Source organism: Nicotiana tabacum, chromosome 12 (assembly GCF_000715075.1).
Source record: "Nicotiana tabacum cultivar K326 chromosome 12, ASM71507v2, whole genome shotgun sequence".
NCBI lineage: Eukaryota > Viridiplantae > Streptophyta > Magnoliopsida > Solanales > Solanaceae > Nicotiana > Nicotiana tabacum.
In genome coordinates this window covers 124,107,809-124,131,055 of record NC_134091.1, presented here as the reverse complement: position 1 = coordinate 124,131,055, position 23,247 = coordinate 124,107,809, and the positions used below count along the sequence as shown (strand labels likewise).

Below are 23,247 nucleotides of genomic sequence, written 5' to 3'. Positions count from 1 at the left end.
AAAATTGTGTCCAGAAGTTCGAATCTTATGCCCTGAATTTTAAATTAGTAGTTCAAAAATGCTTAGTCCTAAATGTTAAATTAATAGCTCAATAATTCACGACACTAAGTCCTCAATTTCCAAATTAAGAATACTTAGTCCTGAAGTTTGAGTGAATTGACTAATCTTTAAATACATTATAAGTTATGAATATATTTTAAATAACGGGCTTAAAAATGGTTATTGGTGCACTTCGCCCTTCTATTTGTAGGATTTCTAACATTGAATTAATTTAAACTTTCACACATAAATATTACTCCATTTACTAATAATCATCATAGTATAAAAATATTAAAATAATAGGGTTTTTTGGTCTTTAAATTAAATGGTCCAAACGCCATTATATGCTACCACCTTTTGTTTCTTTCTTATCTGTTAGTGCGAAAAAAAAGTTCCCCACCACTTAGCTGCTCAATTGGTAACCTTCAATCGACAATGGAAGCTCCTCAATTTCAAGCCAGTCTCCAATTCAGACGTTTCTTGGCGTCCCAAAGCCCATGGTAACGAGCATTCTTATTTATCTCCATCTTCGATTGCTTTAATTAGTATCCTTCGGAACAAGGGTGGAGCTAGAAGCCCGAATACGGGTTGGGCTGAACCCATTAGTTTTTGCTCAAACACTGTGTTTGTATTAAATTTTTCATTAAATATGTATAAATATTCATGAAAATTTTTGACTCTCTACCCCTCCGGGTCAGGGGTAACGTGTGACTATGCTCTACCCTACCCAGACCCCCACTTGTGTTATTTTTACTGGGTTATTATTGTTGTATGTATAAATATTAAATTTAGAACCAACTTATTAGCATTTAAAATCGTTGTTCTAAAAACACGTAGAAATTGAAATCCCGGCTTCAAAATACTTTTTAGTTTATCTAGTTGTTTGTTAACCAGAAATCGTTAGTTTCATGATGTATTTATATTAAATTCGCATTTATTATCGGGAAGGAGTAGTGGTTAAAAGTACTATATGCACGAATTCGCTTTTGGTTTGTGGCGGTCATATGACAGAAGACACTATTGTTTTAGTTATTAAATAGTTTAACAGTTAATAATTTATTAAATCTATGAAAATTCACAAGCACAGGGATCAAAAGTGCACATTATAGTTAATTGAATATGCTTAACCATATATCACAAGGACCAATATCCCTAATATTTCTGAACCACTTTTGCAACTCCACTAGAAGCTTTTTGTAAAAAAAAATTCAAGGGGATTCAAAATTTATATATAGACAAAAAATTATAATATCCTGTTGCACATTGTACGGGTGGCAAACGGGCGGGTCGGTCGGATATCGCGGGTCTAAAACGGGTAATGCAAAACAGATAAATTATCCAACCCGACTCATATTTAATACAGATAAAAAACGGTATCCATATTATCCATGACTTCTTGAATATGATCATTTTTGGGAGAATAACTAGTCTCCCAAACTTGAGGAACCCCAAATTTGAGGCTTTATAAATGTAATAGTTAAACCCATTAATTATCCATTGGTTATCCGGATAATATGGGTGGATAACTGTTTTCTTTTAACCATTTTGGCACCACTAGCACAATATAATTTTCGGATAAAGGAGATTCAATACATACGGCTCCACCACGGAATAGTTAGAGCCTAGATTTTACAAACTTGATGCAAGATGGTCCAATTTATGGATGAATGGAATTTTTGTAGTTAGAGAAAAAAACAGAAGAAGACAAAGAAAGAAGAAAAGAAGAAGAAAATTAGATGTTTCATTTGCTTAATCCTACTTGTAATTTGTAACTTGTTTATGTTAACAGTTTTAAAGACATTGAGCATTGTAAGATTGCTGCACCTAAAAGCTCAGATGAAAGGGTGCCATCTCTAAATGTCAAAAAGTTGCTAAGAAGGTCAGTTCTGCAACTTGTTGGATTGAGTCCTATTTTCATAAGTACTCGTCCTGTCTTATCTGCGCCAGTTCAGGAGATGAAAGAACCTGATGTTATCCGGTAAATGTTGTTTCCATTTCTTTAATCTCCACAATTAAATTGTCTATATGGCCTAGAATAAGTGCTGTCATTATTTTAATGGTGTTGTTAATTTGGATTTGAAGCATTCAGGACTCTAAAGCTTGCTAGTGGAGTGAGGATACAAGGTACATCCCTTTTTAAGGTTATAAAACAAATATTTTCAAGCAGTTTTCTAATTAAGATTTTTTATTAGCTATACTTCGAGCTAATAACAACCCTGGCTGTAGCTGTTCTCATTGCTATTTGACTTATTTAATGAATAGTATAGCTCAAGCTCCAGCTTAGCTTGGCTTGTTAGGGACAATATCATCAAAACCTGAAATCTTAATTTAGGGGCTTGCATGTGGTAAAATTGAAACAAAGGTTTAGTGTGCTGTGTGATTTCATTATCAAGTGTCCCCTCTATAATTATTAATAATTGAAAACAAAAGTGACTTAAAGGAGTTATGTGTGGTGAATAAAAATGTATATGCATGTTCAAGATATTGGTGAACATTATATGAGTCGAGACGAGTTTTTTGGCTTGGTTAATAACTGAAGTAAATAGCCTAGTGTGTGTTTCATTAAACAAGTCAAGGTTGATTTTTCACGATTCCAGTTGAGTTTTCTCACGGCTCTTTCAAGCATTTTAGTGCTTGAGCTGCTATAGTTGAATGGAAGATGATCACTTGCTTCCATGTTTGACGTGCTGTAGTTTCATATGTTTAACGTTTGGATCAAGCATACAGCATATATACAGGATAAGAAATTGTATAATTTGACCCAGCGAGAAAGTTGAAGAAAATAGTCTAGCGTGTGTTTCTTTATTGAAGAAACAAGTCAAGTTTGATGTTACAGGAAGTCCACTTGAGTTTTCTTCCGGACTCTTTCAATCATTTGGAGCTCGAGCTGTTCTAATTGAGTTGAACATGCTTCCATGTTTGACGTGCTGCAGTTAAATATGTTTTAACGCTTGGAGCGTGCATACAGCCATATATAAGGTTAAGAGGAAAAGCGACTTACATTTAAAAATGACTGTTTAATGATCTCATTCCGTACAGTTTTAAGTTCCATTTAATGAAGAAGTCATTCATATTATGCTGGGAAGGGGGCATATCAAGCCCTCGGTGTCATTCTTATTTTATTTCCGAGTATTAACATGAGTTGTTGCATCTTCTAAAGATGTTGTTGAAGGGGAAGGACCAGAGGCTCATGAAGGAGATAGCGTCGAAATTAATTATGTCTGCCGACGATCAAATGGATATTTTGTCCACAGGTACTGTTTTCAGTTTATGTACTGCTCCTCCAGATATTTGTTCGTCAGTAAATCCATGTCATACTTTCTTATTCTGTGGAATTGACATTGAACTTCTTCATTTTGCTTCAATGTAGTACTGTGGACCAATTCAGCGGAGAAAGCGCCCCTGTCATACTTCCTTTGGATGATACACAGGTTACCGTTTTTGTTATAGCTTTGGGCTTAAAATAGAACATCTTAAAGGTCAGATAGCAACCTTCTGATTTCCATTATGTGGCATGGCTGGAAGCTGTCAAGAAGTTATATTGCATCTATTTTTTTATGAACTCGTTTGTGCCTTCAAAATGTGTGGTCCAATAGTGCCACTTCGTTAATCAAATAGGTCGAGGTAACTTGTAAACAAGGTTTCTTAATGAGTTCAAAAATATCTTTGTTCCTATCTTCTTACACTTCCTTAAAGACATGCTAGAAAAGTCTTGGTACATATTGCCGAAGGACATACACAAGAAAAAAAGTGGAGAGAAGAAACGCAGAGAAACTTAGTAATAAGCTAAACTAGTAACGAGAAGAATAACCTTTGTTTAGGTAACGTATTGTGCTGCCAGGACAAGCTGCTGTCTTGCTGAGCGACAAAATTATTTCAATCTTTCAGATAAAGAATTTATACTGCCGTCACCTCGTAACAATAAAGATGTATTGTGCTCAAACGTTTCTAACTTTTCTTTCTGTGCGTCTAGTTTGGGGAGGGTTGGGGTGTGAGCACCTAATTTTTGACCATGCTTGAATTTTTCCCCACTCATCTTCCCAATACCTAACTTCCCACACCCCCACTCACTTCCCACTTCCCCCACTCACCCTCCCACTTTCCCCACTCATGTCCCCCACTCACATCCCTAGCAGCGTTGTCAGAGCTGTCACACCTCCTTTTTCTCGAGGGATAGGGAAGTAGGGGAGTTTTTCCAATTAAAGTGATGTTATTCGAAATGAGATTATTTATTTAATCAGAATCGCCACTTGGAATAATTATTATGGTGTCCCAAGTCACCGGTTTATTTTCAAATCCCAAATCGAGGAAAAATAACTCTATTTATGGTCCGCGAACACAGAAGACCGTGTAAGAAATTCTGTTAATTCGGGAGAAGGTGTGAGGCACTCCCGAGTTCCGTGGTTTTAGCATAGTCGCTCAACAATTAATACCTGACTTAATTATTATATGTTTTAGAACCTTTTATGCATTGCCGCTTTTATACTGCTTTTAATGATTTTTAAACAATTATGGAGTTGATTTAAACAAGTCGCGGTATCGCGCACTTGTTATTTTTGTACACATCGCAAATCACGCCACGTGAAACCTACCCGTGATTCACAACATGTTTATATTATTATTATTTGAAGTTGGGGTCAAGTCGCGTGAAACGCGCACTTGAGTTGGGATTTACGTATCATGACTATGCCACGGGAACCGTACCCATAGTCACGATGATTTATTTAAACGTGCCTAAAGCAAACTACGAATGTTTATAGGTTGATGATTTCCTAAGATTTGAGATTACTTTGAGGCCACGAATTATGGATAAGATTAGGAAGAAGTAGGGATTGGATTACTAAATCGGTCATAAGATTGAGCGTGTTACATCTTAGTAAGTTATTAATGCTTTACCTTTACGGTTATCTAAAAGTGCCAATTGAAAACAGTGCCTTGAACTAAATCTTTTGCTAATATCATGGCCAATTACCTTGATTCCAAACTTTAAAGCAACATACTAAAGCTGACGGTCCAACCAAAGTATAAGTCATGCCTTAACTGATTCACAAAAGAGAAATTACGAGATTAACTAAATCATATTCAACCTAATCACACAACTACGAGAAAGTAAAGTGGATATCAATTCAGAATTAAGCCTACGAAATCAATGATTTTCCTTACTCTTGTGATCATGTCCTATTACAATAATAACCACGATCTACAGCTACAAGGATTACCAATTTACATTCCAGCTTCACTTACATCTCACTCCAACATGAACCCTTTTAAAAAAAAAAATCAAAACACTGATTTTTCATGTAACACTACAGATCTGGTGATTAAATAGCTAAAACAACAAACTATCAATTTCAACATTAGATAAACAATCAGAATCAAGCATGACTTCATATTAGGCAAAATCTGAAAAAATACAAGTATAGGGAAGACATACCTAATGGTGTACGGATTAAATCTAGAAGCAAAGGGGGGCCAAATAAAGGCAAAGAAACCAGCGGGTAGGAGTTCAACAACCAGATTCAAAAGCAAGCACCAGAATCGAGCAAGTGATTTGAAGTTACATCACTTCTCTTAAACCCAGAATATGCAGAATAATCAACAACAGTGAATTAGCTTTAAAAATCTCCTTTGGATCCCAGCTTTCTCTATTTTTGAAACCTTTTTTGTTGTTTTTAGCTCTAAAAATCTTCCAGAACTTTGATTTTTTTTTGTTGCTAAGTGCTTTGTGTGTGTTCGTGAATGAGTGTCTTAGGGAATGAAATGAGTGTGTTTGTGGGGCGAATTCTGATGAACCTCTATAGCCGTCTCTCTATCTCTATTGCGTGTGTGCTGGTGAGCGCAGAGGAATGAGAGTCAATGAATATTCTGTCTCCCTCCGCGTGAGTGTGATCTCTTCCTGGAGGAGCTCTAGATCGGCCATCACCTGGCGAGCGAAGGACATCACGGAAGCAAAAAACATAGATCTGGTCATATCCTCACATTCATGGCATTTCATTGCAGCGTAATCGGCTAATTCTTTGATTCTCATTCTAATGACACCATTTTCTTGGAGCAAGCGTCCAATTTGCTGTGCACGGGCTTCTAACACTTGCGTGGCTATGTTGTTTTGGTCTTGCAACTTCTGCACGCTCTCTTCTAATTGGTAAATCAGTGCATAACAATGTTCTCTTTGTGTTTTGAAGTCCTTTGTCTGCTGAACCATTTCATTTTCGAGGTTGGACAACTTTTCCCTTTAATCGTGACTTCTCTATCATATCTTTGCTTTAACTGGTGGGCTAACCTTGCTTGTTCTTCTGCACGGTTTGCCAACTTTGCTCGAGCTTTTGCCAAGTCTTCCTCGACCTTTGTCAGATCAACCGCATAATCATGCACTTTTCGCCTTAGGTTGCTTATGATCCTTTCATCTATTTCACTTCTTACCGGCGTTTCGGCGGCTATTTTTATTTTTCGGATCTGAGTTCGGAGGGCTTCGTTTTCCCGGGCTAACCTCTTCTTTTCTCCTTCATCCTCAGCAACTTGTGTCACGACCCAAAATCCCACCACAGGCGTCGTGATGGCACCTAGTCTCTAAGACTAGGTAAGCCAATTTCAATTACATTTTGAAGCCATTTTTTTTATTTTTTTAAAACTAACAGCGGAAATAATTACAATATACAACTTCCCAAGACTGGTAGTACTGAGTCACGAACTCTAACTGAATACATGGAATGATCACGAGGACCGAATATACAATACTGTTCGATCACAAATTAACAGTACAATGAAATGAAAAGACTCCAAGGGACTGCGACGGCCAAGCAGCTCTACCTTGAATCCTTACGATCCCGCTTTAACTCTGCTCGAGTCCGATATCTCCAATACCTGGCTCTGCAAAAAAATGTGCAGAAGTGTAGTATGAGTACACCACGGTCGGTACCCAGTAAGTATCAAGACTAACCTCAATGGAGTAGAGACGAGGTGCAGTCAAGACACTCACTAGTCTAATAACCTGTGCAATATAATATACAAAATACTAGGAAACAGATAGCAATAAGGGCAGGATAAAACAACTAGTGGTATGCGCAGCAAGACAACAAGAATACCATAAATATCCCTCAACAATTAATAAATACATATACGCCTAATTAATTCAAGTTTTTCAAATAAATATCCTTCACATATAATTCTTCCAAATAACTCTCTTTCAAATGTAGTTTTCTCAAATAATTATTTTCAAATATAATTCTTTCAATAAATCTTTTCAAATATAATTTCCTCAAATAAATATCTTTCAAATACAATTCTTTCATATAATTCTTTTTGAATAAAAATCCTTCCAAATAAATATTTTGAATATAATTCTTTCAATTAAAAAGTCACCATGTGACACCTCATTTCATAATCATAAAAATATGGGTCTCAGCCCATTTTCATATTTTTCGTAAACACGGGTCTCAGCCCATTTTCATATTTCCACGGCACCTCGTGCCCATAATTAAATCATCATATTTCCCCGGCACCTCGTGCCCTCATTTTATATCACAACTGCACGGACAATTCACGTGCCAAATATCATTATCATTTCATCACAGCACCTCGTGCCCACATTTCATATCACAACTACACAGACAATTCACGTGCCAAATATCCTCATTATTTACACATGATACCTCGTGCCCATATTTCATTTTATAATCCGCCTGGCAATAGCCACAAGCTCTCAATTTCAACATAAATCAGATTGTTATCAATTTACCAACAACAAGACAAATTGCACAAGGTATAAAAATAAACACAAGAAAATCACATCACATGAAAATCATCAACACCACAACCCCGCATCATCAAATATCATCCCTGACAATAGCCACCCTTATCACTCATATAGCCACCATTATCTCTCCGCCCAAACAATACCAATAGCCACTTTTATCGCTCTTATTGCCACCCTTATCGCTCCTATAGCCACCCTTATCGCTTCGCCCAGACAATATTCCAACAAACACAACAGTGAAATGCCACCCTTATACCCACATAATATCAACGGTGAAATGCCACCCTCATCTCCCCAAAATAACAACTCGCACAACACAACAATTTACACGGGAAATTATCACAGCAACATAATAAAATCAATTTATATCACAATTGGCCCAATGGCCACAACCAAATTCCAAAGATATAACAAAATCAATTAATTTCACAACAAATAGCCCAAGGCTCCACACAATATATATAACACCCAAAAACAATTAACAGAGATAGAAATTACTCAACATAAATCAAAGTCTTCATTAAATTCAAATTTTCAATAATTATATTAACACCTATTCTTAAGCTCATTTAATTAATTATTTGCAGAGGAAAATTCATATTGGAAATAAGTTCTCAAGAAATATTAAACCAACAATACTCACGAAATTTCATAAATATTTCAAGTAACAATCACATCAAATTATCATATAAAAACAAATTCAACAATAAGGATTTAGGCATGGCAAACAGATAATTTAATAATTTTTCACAATTTCCTAATTTACTACACAATAATACCTAAGACTTTAATTCAATGAATTTTGCATATAATCCCGAGTACGTACTCGTCACCTCGCGTACACGGCTTTTCACATTTCACAATTGGCACATAAGACTCAATGCCTAAGGGGTAATTCCCCCACTCGAGGTTAAGCAAGACACTTACCTTTTTGAAGTTAGGCCGATATTCCAAAAAGCCTTCTTGCTTGAATTGACCTCCGGACAGCTCAAATCTATCCAAATTAATTGTATAACTCCATTAAAATTCGTCGGAAACAATTCCAAATAATAATACGTCGACTTAAAAATTTATTCCAAAAAGTCAATGTGGGGCCTGCCCCTTGGAACCTAACATAATTTTCATGAAATCCGAATACCCATTCCGATACGAGTTCAACCATACCAATTTTATCGAATTTCAATAACAACTCGACCTCCAAATCTTAAATTTTCGTTTTTTGAAGATTTTATAAAAATCTTGATTTCTTCCATTTAAATCCGAATTAAATGATGAATATAACCATGAATTTATGAAATATAATTACTTTTGGATATACGATACTTACCCAGGTTGAAGTCGTGAAGAACTCCTCCAAAATCGCCCCAAAACCGAGCTCCAAAAATCCAATCGAAAATGGCGAAATGACCATTTTTGGTCCTTTATGTTTCTGCCCAGTTCCGCTTCTGTAGATTTGCGCATCTGCGGACTCGCTTTTGCGAGCCAAAATGCGCATCTGCGAAGTCCCAATGTCCACTGCCCAACAGGAGCTCGCATCTGCGGAAGAAAATGCGCATCTGCGATGTCGCTTCTGCGACAAAACGATCGCTTCTGCGAAGACATGCCCAGCTGCCTTCTTCCGCTTCTGCGTGCTTGTTTCCGCTCCTGCGCTGTCGCAGGTGCGCCCAGACCCTCGCTTCTGCGACCAACGTCCAGCCTGCCCAGATTTCGCTTCTGCGAGCTTCATCTCGCTTCTGCAAGGTCGCTTCTGCGATCTAACATCCGCAGAAGCGAAACAAACAGCTGCTGCCCAGAAACAACAGCAATTTCCAGCAGCTATCTCATCCAAAAATCAACTCCGTTAACCTTCCGAAATTCACCAGAGGCCCTCGGTACTTTAACCAAATATACCAACATGTCCAAAAATACAATAAGAACTTAGTCGAGGCTTCAAACCACGTCAAACAACGTCGAAATTCCGAATCGCGCAACGAATCGAATTATAAGTTTTCAAATCTCCCAACTTCTATATTTTGCGCCAAAACGTATCAAATCAATCCATAATGACTTCAAATTTTGCACACAAGTCATAATTGACTTAATGGAGCTATTCCCATTTCCGGAATCAAAATCCGACCTCGTTATCAAAAATTCACCGTTCGGTCGGACTTTTCCATAATCTTATATTTTTCAACTTTGGCCAAAATGTGTCGAATTGTCCTACAGACTTCCAAATCCAAATCCGAACATACGCCTAAGTCCGAAATCATCATACGAAGCTATTGCCATCCTCGAAATTCTATTCCGGGATCGTTTGCTCAAAAGTCAACTCTCCGGTCAAACTTCCCAAAAAATCAACTTTCGGCATTTCAAGCTTAATTCCACTACGGACCTCCAAATAATTTTTCGGACACGCTCCTAAGTCCCAAATCACCATACGGAACTATTGCCATCCTCGAAATTCCATTCCGGAGTCGTTTGCTCAAAAGTCAACTCTTCGGTCAACTCATTCCATTTAAGCTTCAAATTCAGGATTGTTCTTTTAATTTAATTCCGAATATTTAGTAAATCAAACTCGATCACACCCCGCGGGTCATAATACATATTGAGAAGCTGCTCGATACTTAAATCACATAACGGGGCGTAAATTCTTAAAACGACAAGTCGGGTCGTTACAGCTTGCAACCCACTATCAAACTTGATGGTTCTTACTTGATCCTCTAGTTTGCTTATGGTGGTTCGATACTTCTTTTTCTTTGGCCAACCAAGCCCACTGTTCTTGTGCTTCGTCCGTGAATTGTTGGACATGGGGCCCTTTGGCAGGCTGTTCTGGCTCTTGATCAACCCGGGCTTTCTTGCCATACCATGCAGTGTAATTAGACTCTACCTCACCAGAGGATAGATCCCGCACCTGAGTTGGTGGCTCCATAACCCTACATTGGTTCCAAACCTGGCGAACCCTTTCTTCCGGGAATGCAGCCCTTGGGCATAGCTCAATAACCTGTACACTCAGATCTTCATCGTGAGGGACTGTTTGATACCTTCCCAATTGGCGTAGGACCCGATGCGGAGCATATGGCTGAATACTCCGAAAACCCATCAATAAGAGAAAGCACACTTCGGCGGACATGTAAATAACCTCGCTAACCGGAAGCCAACTGAAAGTCCACTCAATTTGCTTTGCGGTCAAAGAACCCAGATATGTGAACCATGCTTCAGTACCCTCCGACAACTCATAGCCATTTACCTTGTTTCCGTACTCTTCAATGCAATTGAGTTCGGTAAATCCGTAGTTCATGTACCTAGGCGACGACAGAGATGTTCCACTAGCCACATTTGCAAAAACAAGTTACAACCCTCAAAGAATCTTGCACCAGCTCGACAGGCGCTTAAAGCTCGATAGATTTCCGCGAGAATCATCGGTATAAGAGTCCCAATTCAGTCATTCCTGCTAGTCCCAATTCTATGTGTCCGTTACTCTTCGGGCATATCAGAGTGCCTAAGAATGCGACTACGAAAGCTAAATTCCTGCGCGCTTCCCACTTGTTTTTCTTTCCCTGGTGACTCAAACCAGTGCCTGGTGTCTCAAATCTGTGGGGATCCCCACAACAACTATATAAGAAGTGGAATGTACAAAATCCTTCGGCCAAATTCTCATTTATACTCAGAAGATCTGTGCCTGAGATTCCCGTCAAAACCAGCGTACCCTGCTATCTCCTCCAGCGTAGGAGTCATTTCAAAATACGCCAAATATTTTCAAAAGAGGTCATGCTTTTCTTACCGAACTACGCGGGTCTGATTCTCACCAGATGTGAGATACGTAGGCAACCCCTATCAGGTACGACCTCATTTTTTGCGAAACTCACCAAAATAAGAACCTTTTGAAACATGATCATCACCCGGAGCCGTTCTTGTCAAAACAACCTTAAAACATTCTTCTGAGGCGCCGCAAGGCTGTCTTCACAAGAATAGCCGCAATATAAACCCAAGTCAGTCCTTTCTCCTATAACCAACCTCAGTTGGCAGAAACAACCCAAAAAACTTTCCTCAAGTGTTGAAGGGTCGTATTTGCAAAAACAACCCCTGTTTTGTTACTGATTTGAATTTTCAAAATTAGCCACTTTGTGTTTTTGGAAAATGTGTCGGTTTTGATCTTTGTCCTCAATTTGTGTGCAGAACGAGCACCGTTGAGAACGTACCTTTTCGGGTCGTAGATGAGATTCCGCTAAGACTCCACATATGGTGGAATGACCTGGGGGAGGTGAGCAAGTGTTCCGTGACTAAAGCTTTAGGTGGGCTCACCGGTCTTTTGAAGATTAAGCCCAGGGTTGATCTAATTGAGGCCCTGATACCATTTTAGGACCCAACAAATAATGTTTTCCACTTCTCCGACTTTGAATTGACCCCTACGCTATAAGAGATGGCAGGATACACTGGTTTGACGGGAATCTCAGGCACCAATATCCAGTAGCACCTAGCACCCAGAACTGTGACCCCTCATAAGTTTTTTGACCTTCTGAGTATTAACTGGCAGGTTATAAATGAGAATTTGGCCGAAAGTGTTTGTACATTCCACTTCTTGTATAGCTGGTATGGGGATTCCCACGGATTTGAGGCTCCAGACACTGGTTTGAGTCACCAGGGAAAGAAAAACAAGTGGGAAGCGCACAAGAGTTTAGCTTTCGTAGTCGCATTCTTAGGCACTCCGATATGCCTGAGGATTGACAGACACATAGAATTGGGACTGGCAGGAATGGTTGATTTTATGGTCAAGAAGGCCAATGGTATTCTTATACCAATGATTCTCGCAAAAATCTATCGAGCTTTAAGCGCCTGTCGAGCTGGTGCAAGGTTCTTTGAGGGTTGTAACTTGTTTTTGCAAATGTGGCTGGTGGAACATCTCTGTCGTCGCCCGAGGTACATGAACTACGGATTTACCGGACTCAATTGCATTGAAGAGTACGGAAACAGGGTAAATGGCTATGATTTGTCGGAGGGTACTGAAGCATGGTTCACATATCTGGGTTCTTTGACCGCAAAGCAAATTGAGTGGACTTTCAGTTGGCTTCCGGTTAGCGAGGTTATCTATATGTCTGCCGAAGTGTGCTTTCTCTTATTGATGGGTCTTCGGAGTATTCGGTCATATGCTCTGCATCGGGTCCTACGCCAATTGGGTAGGTATCAAACAGTCCCTCACGATGAAGATCTGAGTGCACATGTTATTGAGTTATGCCCAAGGGCTGCATTCCCGGAAGAAAGGGTTCGCCAGGTTTGGAACCAATGTAGGTTTTTGGAGACACCAACTCAGATGCGGGATCTATCCTCTGGTGAGGTAGAGTCTAATTACACTGCATGGTATGGCAAGAGAGCCCGGGTTGATCAAGAGCCACAACAGCCTGCCAAAGGGCCCTATGTCCAACAATTTACGGACGAAGCACAAGAACAGTGGGCTTGGTTGGCCAAAGAAAAAGATGTATCGAACCACCATAAGCAAACTAGAGGATCAAGTAAGAACCATCAAGTTTGATAGTGGGTTGCAAGCTGCTGAGGATGAAAGAGAAAAGAAGAGGTTAACCCGGGAAAACGAAGCCCTCCGAACTCAGATCCGAAAAATGAAAATAGCCGCCGAAACGCCGGTAAGAAGTGAAATAGATGAAAGGATCATAAGCAACCTAAGGCGAAAAGTGCATGATTATGCGGTTGATCTGACAAAGGCCGAGGAAGACTTGGCAAAAAGTGCAGAAGAACAGGCAAGGTCAGCCCACCAGTTAAAGCAAAGATATGATAGAGAAGTCACGATTTTAAGGGAAAAGCTGGCCAACCTCGAAAATGAAATAGTTCAGCAGACAAAGGACTTCAAAACACAAAGAGAACATTGTTATGCACTGATTTACCAATTAGAAGATAGCGTGCAGAAGTTGCAAGACCAAAACAACATAGCCACGCAAGTGTTGGAAGCCCGTGCACAGCAAATTGGACGCTTGCTCTAAGAAAATGGTGTCATTAGAATGAGAATCAAAGAAATAGCCGATTACGTTGCAATGAAATACCATGAATATGAGGATATGACCAGATCTATGTTTTTTGCTTCCGTGATGTCCTTCGCTCGCCAGGTGATGGCCGATCTAGAGCTCCTCCAGGAAGAGATCACATTCACGCGGAGGGAGACAGAATATTCATTGACTCTCATTCATCTGCGCTCACCAGCACACACGCAATAGAGATAGAGAGACGGCTATAGAGGTTCATCAGAATTCGCCCCACAGACACACTCATTCATGAACACACACAAAAAGCACTTAGCAACAAAAAAAAATCAAAGTTCTGGAAGATTTTGAGAGCTGAAAACAACAAAAAAGGTTTCAAAAATAGAGAAAGCTGGGATCCAAAGGAGATTTTTAAAGTTAATTCACTGTTGTTGATTATTCTACATATTCTAGGTTTAAGAGAAGTGATGTTACCTCAAATCACTTGCTCGATTCTGGTGCTTGCTTTAGAATCTGGTTGCTGAACTCTTACCCGCTGGATTTTTTGCCTTTATTTGGCCCCCCTTTTCTTCTAGATTTAATCCTTACACCATTAGGTATGTCTTCCCTATACTTGTATTTTTTCAGATTTGGCCTAATATGAAGTCATGCTTGATTCTGATTGTTTATCTAATGTTGAAACTGATAGTTTGTTGATTTAGCTATTTAATCACCAGATCTGTAGTGTTACATGAAAAATCAGTGTTTTGATTTTTTTTAAAAAAGGGTTCATGTTGGAGTGAGATGTAAGTGAAGTTGGAATATAAATTGGTAATCCTTGTAGTTGTAGATCGTGGTTATTATTGTAATAGGACATGATCACAAGAGTTAGGAAAATCATTGATTTCTTAGGCTTAATTCTGAATTGATATCCACTTTACTTTCTCGTAGTTGTGTGATTAGGTTGAATATGATTTAGCTAATCTCGTAATTTCTCTTCTGTGAATCAGTTAAGGCATGACTTATACTTTGGTTGGACCGTCAGCTTTAGTATGTTGCTTTAAAGTTTGGAATCAAGGTAATTGGCTATGATATTAGCAAAAGATTTAGCTCAAGGCACTGTTTTCAATTGGCACTTTTAGATAAAGGTAAAGCATTAACAACTTACTAAGATGTAACACGCCCAATCTTATGACCGATTTAGTAATCCAATCCCTACTTCTTCCTAATCTTATCCATAATTCGTGGCCTCAAATCTTAGGAAATCATCAACCTATAACCATTCGTAGTTTGCTTTAGGCACGTTTAAATAAATCATCGTGACTATGGGTACGGTTCACGTGGCATAGTCATGATACGTAAATCCCAACTCAAGTGCACGTTTCACGCGACTTGACCCCAACTTCAAATAATAATATAAACATGTTGTGAATTACGGGTACGTTTCACATGGCGTGATTTGCGATGTGTACAAAAATAACAACTTTCAACTCCATAATTGTTTAAAAATCATTAAAAGCGGCAATGCATAAAAGGTTCTAAAACATGTAATAATTAAGTCAGGTATTAATTGTTGAGCGACTGTGCTAAAACCACGGAACTCGGGAGTGCCTCACACCTTCTCCCGGGTTAATAGAATTTCTTACACGGTCTTCTGTGTTCGCGGACCATAAATAGAGTCATTTTTCCTCGATTTGGGATTTGAAAATAAACCGGTGACTTGGGACACCATAATAATTATTCCAAGTGGCGACTCTGATTAAATAAATAATGTCAATTTAATTGGAAAAACTCCCCTATCCCTGGGGAAAAAGGAGGTGTGACAGGGGGTAGTTGATAATTAACTGCATTCTTGTTTTTCTTACAAGTCTCTGTGAATCTGCAGATAATTGAAGGTCTGAAGGAAGTCTTGATTGGAATGAAGCCTGGAGGTTGTGCCTGCTCCTTTAAAAAAGTATTCACTTTTTGTTTGCAAAATATATTCAAACTTTAGTAAATGACAGGATCTCCAGGAAAACTTATTTGCCATTTTTCAGAATATACAGTTCTATTTGTTTGAGCTGTAAGGCCTGTACTGCAAGGAAAAAGAAGAGCGTTGATCCCGCCTTCGCTAGGATACATCAATGAAAACTTAAAACCAGTACCTGAAGACGTATGTGTTCTCAGAAATTTATTCATTTAACATCCTTTGGTACCCTTATCCTACACTCTCCAACTATCTTAATCTATGATTATATGTTCCTTTTCTGCTTTATAGTTGATGTTATTGGTTCATCAAACGCATATTTGTCGTGTTGCAGTTTGGACCAAGGCGTAGCCTTATGTCTCATGTGAAGGAGCCTCTAATTTTTGAAGTGCAGCTGTTGAAAGTTTTATGAGTATCATACTTATTGTTGGTGCTTAACTATACTATGTAAGTTTATTAACTTCCATTACTTTGATCTCTTGAACAATGTACTGAATTTTTGCCAAGATATGCTAAAACTGTCTGCTGCAGGATGTTCCAAAACTGGTTATATTGTTTTTATTTCTAGTTTAAGGGAACTTATTCTTTAGACACAATTTCTACTTGGTTACTGTAATGACTAGTACATATTGTTTAGTACCATTAGTAGTAATTTCACATACGAGTTTATTTATGTGAGAGTATAACACATTCAGCAGATGCAAATGAGTGAGTGACCCTCTTTTTTTAGATGCAATAACATCTTCCTTGACTTCTTTTCAGTGAATGAATGACCATCTTTTTGTTAGATGCAATAATATCAAAATCAGTTTATACAGTCAAACTTCTCTATTAACAACTTCGTTTGTTCCAATTATTTTTGTATGTTATAGTGAAGTGTTGTTATAGAGAATATATATTATAACATAACATGAAAATTGGTTCCGAAAAAAGCTTGACTTTTATAGTGAATTGTTGTTATATAGGCATGTTGTTATAAAGAGGCATGACTCTATACATTTTAACTAATTTATTGAACGGCCAAATGGACTCAGACAGAGTATTATAGTTAAATTTTAACCTGATATCTCATGTTGTTACTCACTGAAAAGAAGTTAAGGAAGGAAAATGGTTCTCTAACAGCCTCGTTGAATAGGAGGGCGAAGGCTTTTTGAGAAAGTCTATATTGTCTTATAAATAATTTTTTTTTCTATTTAGAAAGAGGAGCTTTCGAGTTCATAGCCTCGTGCATTTTTCGAATAAAGATGGTTATAGGATCGAATTCGCTTTAAGAAGTAACTCTCATATTTAGTAAATTTACCAAGGTATCAGAGATCTGGCTTATAGAGTCTGGAATCAAATTGTGGTCTTTTTTGACTCAAACGATCGAAATGCGTGAAAAAAAGATTTAGTGACCAGAATTCATAAAAGGGCGCTATATGTTTAAAGCCTTTTATACACATGGCGCAGGAAAATCAGATAAATAAAATTTAATGTACCAAAAGAAGAGCAGGTTGGTGGGTGGTACAATGGTTAAAGACTTGATAATAACTTGGTTTTGTCATTGAGATCCAAGGCTCGAATTCAAAAATCTTAATTTTTTAATAATTATTTTTATTACATTGAAAAGTATTTATAAATATTAAAGTATTTATATCTAAATACTTAAACCAAATAATGAAAAGAAATAGGAAAACAAAATAATGTTGCTAGAGGGAATCGAACCTTGGACCTCAAGGACAAAACTAACATATCTCCTAACCTTTAACCATTGCATCACCCAGCAGTCTACTTTCTTTTTGGTACATTAAATTCATATAGCGCTCTTTTAAAGGGTGCTATATGAATTTTGGTCACTAAATCTTTTTTCCACGCATTTCGGTCGTTTGAGTCAAAAAAGACGAGTTTTTAGCCAAAATTGTCCCTAATCTTTGGGGTTAAGTCTAACTTTGTCCTTTATCTATTGCCCTAAACATTTATTGTCCTTTAAGTTTGCTAAACTTGAGCAAGTTTAGTCCATTTAACAAAAGACCCAAAGGGAGACCTAAAAATTAATAGGGATTTCACTGAGTCAACTGGGTAAAGAAACTTTCATTACTCAAATTTTGCAGAAACAATGTAGTGAACCTAAACCTGTTTAACGGGTCAGGTTGACCCGGTTCCGAACCGGCCTAGACCGGTAGTAAACCGGACCGGTGGAAGGGGGTCGGGTAGGGTTGGGTTTGGAGGGTTAGGGGGTTGGTCCGTATATATTTTTTTACCGATCAAACCCGGTCAATAAAAATTATTGTTGAACCGGTTAACGGGACCGGTCCGGCCCAGTTCAACGACTATTTTTTTATTTTTATTTTAAATTATCACACTTGTTTCTACAATCTTAAAGGTGACAAAGGGATGGGCCGGGCCGAGCCTAATTTTTCATCGGATAGGCCCGGACCCATTAAGCTCGGTTTTAAAAACTCGGTAATCGGCCAGGATTGGTGACTGTCCGGTCACTATTTTTCTCAACCGGGCTGGTTAACCGGTTCAACAGTAATTTTTATTGACCGGGTTTGACCGGTCCGGTTAACCGATAAAAAATTATATACGAACCAACCCCTTAACCCCCCAAACCCAACCCTACCCGGCCCCTTTCCACCAGTCCGGGCCGGGCCGGTTTAATATCGTCCTAGGCCGGTCCGGAACCGGGTCAACCCGGCCCGTTAAACAGGTTTAGGTTCACTACATCGGTTCTGTAAAATTTGAGTACTGAAAGTTTCTTTACTCAGTTGACTCAGTGAAATCACTGTTAGTTTTTAGGTCTTCCTTTGGATCTTTTGTTAAATGGACTAAACCCACTCAAGTTTAGCAAACTTAAAGGTCAATAAGTGTTCAGGGCAATACATAAAAGACAAAGTTAGACTTACACCCAAAGATAAGGGACAATTTTGGCTAAAAACTTCAAAAAAATATCGTATTTTGATTCCGGACTCATGGCTTATAGACACTTTTGAGATCTCACTCTGTCAAGTCGACATTTGTGCAGGCAGATTGAGGCTCCTCAAATTTTGCAAAATGCGATAAAAACAAATTTAAAAAAGAAATAAGGGGTGAAGTCACAATTAAGTACGAGCTTACAGCTTTACCAAAATAGTAAGTCGATCCCCAAGATGTAAGAATAACGAGGCCCACTTATCAACAGACTCCAGCTAAAATATGTTTCGGTTTCTGTGCCATTTTTAAATTTCTGTTGTTTATTGTCTAAGGAAAGTTTTGACAATTAAAACAAGAATATACGAAATTCTTAAATAATTGACAAAAGGTTACAAGAGCATGAATTATTTGAACTATAATTTAATAAACATTTCCTTCTCCAAAAATCTACCAACACAAAGACAGTAATTTACAGTTTGTTTGGATGGTTGTTATTTATTATATTGTATCGTATTGTTACTTTAAATATAATGTTGTCTTGATTGTTACTTAAATTTTATTGTACTGTATCATTAAATCCATTGTTACATAACGATGAAAAGTGTCATTTTATGTAACGACTGATAAAGCAAGTTACGCGTTAACTTGCTTTTTTCTCTTATTTTGCCCTTTTTTATTAAATAATCATAATTTATCCTTTATCCTACTTTTTATATAATAATTCTACTTCGTATTCTATTTTTTTTTAGTAATGTTGCAAGTTTATTCTTCATATTCTTGGTGTGTGACATCATAAAATGACAACAAACGATACAATCTATCCAAACATTATATTTATCAAACAATATAATACAATACAGTGCAATACAATACGATACATTATGAAACGATATGTAATCCAAACAAACTGTTAGGAGCTGAGCCACAATATTGCTATGGATTCAGTCGAATCTAGTAATTTTTTATTAGACTCTGCATTTGTATTAAATAACTCTAATATGTATAAATATTTAATTTCGTACATAATAATTGAAACGAGTTATAGATCGATAAATTTCAAATCCTGACTTTACCTTTTATATTCTGTTTTCACATAATTTTTTACTCGCGAATTTTATCCATTTAATGTCAAATCTACAAACAAATGGTACAACTTAGGCTCGCTCCAATCCCCAATCACGTTGGAATATAGCTATGATTTAATTTAAGTAATATAATCTCAAGTTTAAAGGATGTAATTTGTAAAACTCATCTTGTAAATTGTAAGAAACTTAGAAATTACTATTTGATTAATAGTGCGTTATAGTCTAAGAGCCCGTTTGAACATAAGAAATTTTTTCCTTTTTTTTCAAAAAAAAAATTCACTTTTTTCGAAATCAGCGTTTGTTCATAAAATTTCCAATTTTCACTTAAAAGATGCATTTTGAAAATTTTCGAAAATTTGAAAAACTCCAAAAAAGTTATTTTTTAAAATTCACTCAAATCGCTCACAAAACTTCAAAAACAACCCAAAATTATATTCATATCCAAACACAACTCTAAATTTCAAATACCATTTTTACTTGAAATTTTTTTCCCCCTATTTTGGAATTTTACAATTCTTATGTCCAAACGCCCACTAAGAGCTTGTTTGGCCAAGCTTCTCGGAGGCATCAAAAAAGTACTTTTTGAAAAATTTAAGGTGTTTGACCAAAATAATAAAGTTTTGGCCAACAGCAGAAGCAGTTTTTCTGCTTTTGGAAAGAAGCAGAAAATTATAGTTTCTTCCAAGAAGTAGAAGCAGAAGCAGAAAATTATTTTATTCAAGACAAAACTATCCTCACCAGAAATTTATATATATATATATATATATATATATATATATATATATATATATATATATATATATATATATATATATATATATGTGTGTGTGTGTGTGTGTGTGTGTGTGTGTGTGTGTGTGTGTGTATAATTTTTCTACCATCAGATACATGAATCATGTAAACTTTTCAAATTTGTTTTTTGTCTTTTCATTTGTTTTTGCTTCTTTCGCTTGGATAGTTCTTTTTTTCTTTTCTTTTTTCTAATTTCTACCATTATTTTTAAAATTAAAGATATCAAATACATGAATCATTTTGTAACTTTTTAAATTCTTTTTTGACTTTTCTTGTCTTTGATGTTTTCTTTGACTAATCTTGTTTTTTTATTTCTCTAAATAAATAGATCTCCTAGAATTCTCCCAATAACTTTAATAGATTCATCTCCTTGAATACTTTATGCAAAATGAAAAGTCCTATCTATTATTATAAATAGACTTCTTCTCCATTTTTCTTGTGCAGATTCTTCTTCTTTGTCTCTTATTCCCCTTTAAAATAACAAACCAACAACCAATACAAGTACTTTTTTTATAAGGTATGTTTTTATTTTGCAGTGTACCAATTTATTATACGCAATATCTAGTATGTACTTTTATTTTTATTCTTTTTTAACGTGCTTGCATGTACCAATGATAACACTGATTTCTAATAATATGAGTATAGTTGAAATTTTTTCCCTTGATGCTCTTATTTTTTTGTATCTTTCTCTTCTTCTTTTTTTAGTTTTTTATTTGTTTAATATTATTATTAACCACATGTTCTTAATGAATGAAGGAAAATGACACGGGATAACAACTTTGAGAAGGTTAAATGGGATGCAGAAATCACATAACTATTTTTAAATATATATATGGAAGAAATATTAGCAGAAAATCGTCCTAGAACTCACTTCAGTAGATTAGGATGGTCTAATCTGGTGCAAAAGTTTAATGACAAAACCGGAAGAAACTATGATAAAGTTAAGTTGAAGAACAAATGGGACAACCTCAAAGGTATATGGAAAGAATGGGATACTTTAGTTGGAAAAGAGACTGGTTTAGGATGGGATCCCGATTAAAAAATAATTCAAGCGAGTGCAGATTGGTGGGATAGGAAAATAAAGGTACATGTAATTCTACTACTTAATTATTCACTTAACATAATTTTATTTATTTATTTTGCTTTGGTATTTTAAATTCTCTTATTCTTCTTTACATTTGTAGGAGAATCCACTGATATAAATAAAAAAGAAAAAAATAAATTCAATACCAGTCTAAGAATTACATCATCAATAGAGAAAATTGCTGAAGTCATACAATCACGCTCTTCAATGAATATAGGGTCAAAAGACTTTTCACTTAGTATTAAGTATGTAATGGATGTTGTTCGTAATTTACCCGGTATGATTATTGGTAGAGATTTATGGTGGAAAGCAAGTATGCTACTAGTCAAGCAACCAATGAGAGAAATATTTTTAGCACAAGAAGATCCAGAGTTATAATTGCAGTGGTTGGAAAAGATGTCTGAGCTTCAAAAAGAATAAATTTAATGATATTACCGATTATTATCTGCATTTTATTTTTTTTAGTTATTGGAACTTTAAATTTGCTTTAAAATGTTGTTCTAATTATATTTTATGGTTATTGAAATCTATATTTGACTTTTATTCAAGTTACTAATATTTATTTTGAAATATTGGAATTTTATGTCGTTGTACTTAGGTGATTTTTTAATTTAATATTTTTTATAATAAGCATATAGATTGTTATTCAAGTAATTTTATTTTGTTCTTTTTCTTACGGACATGTCATTCACAGTAATAATCATGAACATGTTGACGAAGTTCTTCTAAATGAAGTAGATGACGATGATGATGTACTTGATCTGGTAATTTTCAGTGTAGCTCTCGCATCAGAATATTATTTAAAATTTTGTCTAAAAACTCCATGCAGAACTTCTCCTCATACAAGATTTTATTTCATCAAGGAGATACTTGAAGGGCATGATAAGTGATGTTATGAGATGTTTATGATGGAAAAACTTATATTTATTGACTTATGCAAAACACTAAATGAACAATATGATTTGAAAGCAACAAGAAAAATGACCATAGAGAAGATGGTTGCTATGTTTTTACTTGTGATCGGACATGGTGTAGGGAATTGAATGATTCAAGAATGATTCCAACACTCTGGAGAGACTGTTAGCAGACATTTTCATCATATTTTGATAGCATGTTTGAAATTGGCTATGGATATTATTAAGCCAAAAGATCCAACCTTTTCTGATATTAATCATAAAATAAGAGAAGATGACAAGTTGTGATGACCCAAAAATATCATCTTTAAATTTAATAATTAGTTATGTGTTCTAAGACCTTGAAAAGTACTATTTATCATTCCTCGACTTGCGTGCATAATTCGTAAAATTTTCTAAAAAGTTTTTATGTGAAAAATGGATTAAAATGTGAATTAGAGTTTTAAAACTCAATTTAGTTGACTTTGGTCAATATTTTGAGCAAACGGACTCGGATCAGTGTTTTGACAGTTCTGGTAGGTTCGTATCGTGATTTGGGACTTGGGCGTATGCCCTGAATCAAATTCCGAGGTCATTAGCCCGAGATATGGAATTTTAATGAAAAATTTAAAAGTTTAAGTTCAAATAGTGATCGGATGTCTAATTATGTGCAAACGACCCCAGAATAGAATTTTTAGGATTCCAACGGCTCTGTATGGTGATTTTGGATTTAGGAGCGTGTTTGAAATTTTATTTGGAAGTCCGTAGCTAAATTAGGCTTGAAATGGCTAAAATAAG

General features: G+C 36.4%; 1 protein-coding gene across 9 annotated transcripts; it reads left to right on the top strand.

The window, feature by feature from the left end:
• Nucleotides 1-394: 394 nt before the first annotated feature.
• LOC142166963 (peptidyl-prolyl cis-trans isomerase FKBP16-1, chloroplastic-like) lies at nt 395-16,299 on the top strand. 9 transcript variants are annotated; one of them, XR_012697486.1, is made up of 8 exons: nt 395-539; nt 1,829-2,017; nt 2,129-2,163; nt 3,200-3,293; nt 3,410-3,470; nt 15,623-15,668; nt 15,783-15,889; nt 16,038-16,299. XR_012697486.1 is itself a non-coding variant. In XM_075227034.1 (8 exons), the coding sequence occupies exons 1-8, from the start codon at nt 475-477 to the stop codon at nt 16,113-16,115; spliced, it is 639 nt and encodes a 212-aa protein (XP_075083135.1). In that variant the 5' UTR covers nt 395-474; the 3' UTR covers nt 16,116-16,299. The 9 variants fall into 9 exon arrangements, 3 of the variants coding, with proteins under 3 accessions (XP_075083135.1, XP_075083136.1, XP_075083137.1); XR_012697485.1 differs by having other exon boundaries at nt 15,774-15,889; XR_012697483.1 differs by having other exon boundaries at nt 15,623-15,691; nt 15,819-15,889.
• Nucleotides 16,300-23,247: the final 6,948 nt, after the last annotated feature.

Excerpts from the sequence above, each read along its gene's own strand:
- LOC142166963 (XM_075227034.1), top strand. The coding sequence starts at position 475 with ATGGAAGCTCCTCAATTTCAAGCCAGTCTCCAATTCAGACGTTTCTTG. Across the intron at positions 3,294-3,409 it reads AATGGATATTTTGTCCACAG|TACTGTGGACCAATTCAGCG; the intron begins GTACTGTTTTCA and ends GCTTCAATGTAG. Across the intron at positions 3,471-15,622 it reads TTCCTTTGGATGATACACAG|ATAATTGAAGGTCTGAAGGA; the intron begins GTTACCGTTTTT and ends GTGAATCTGCAG.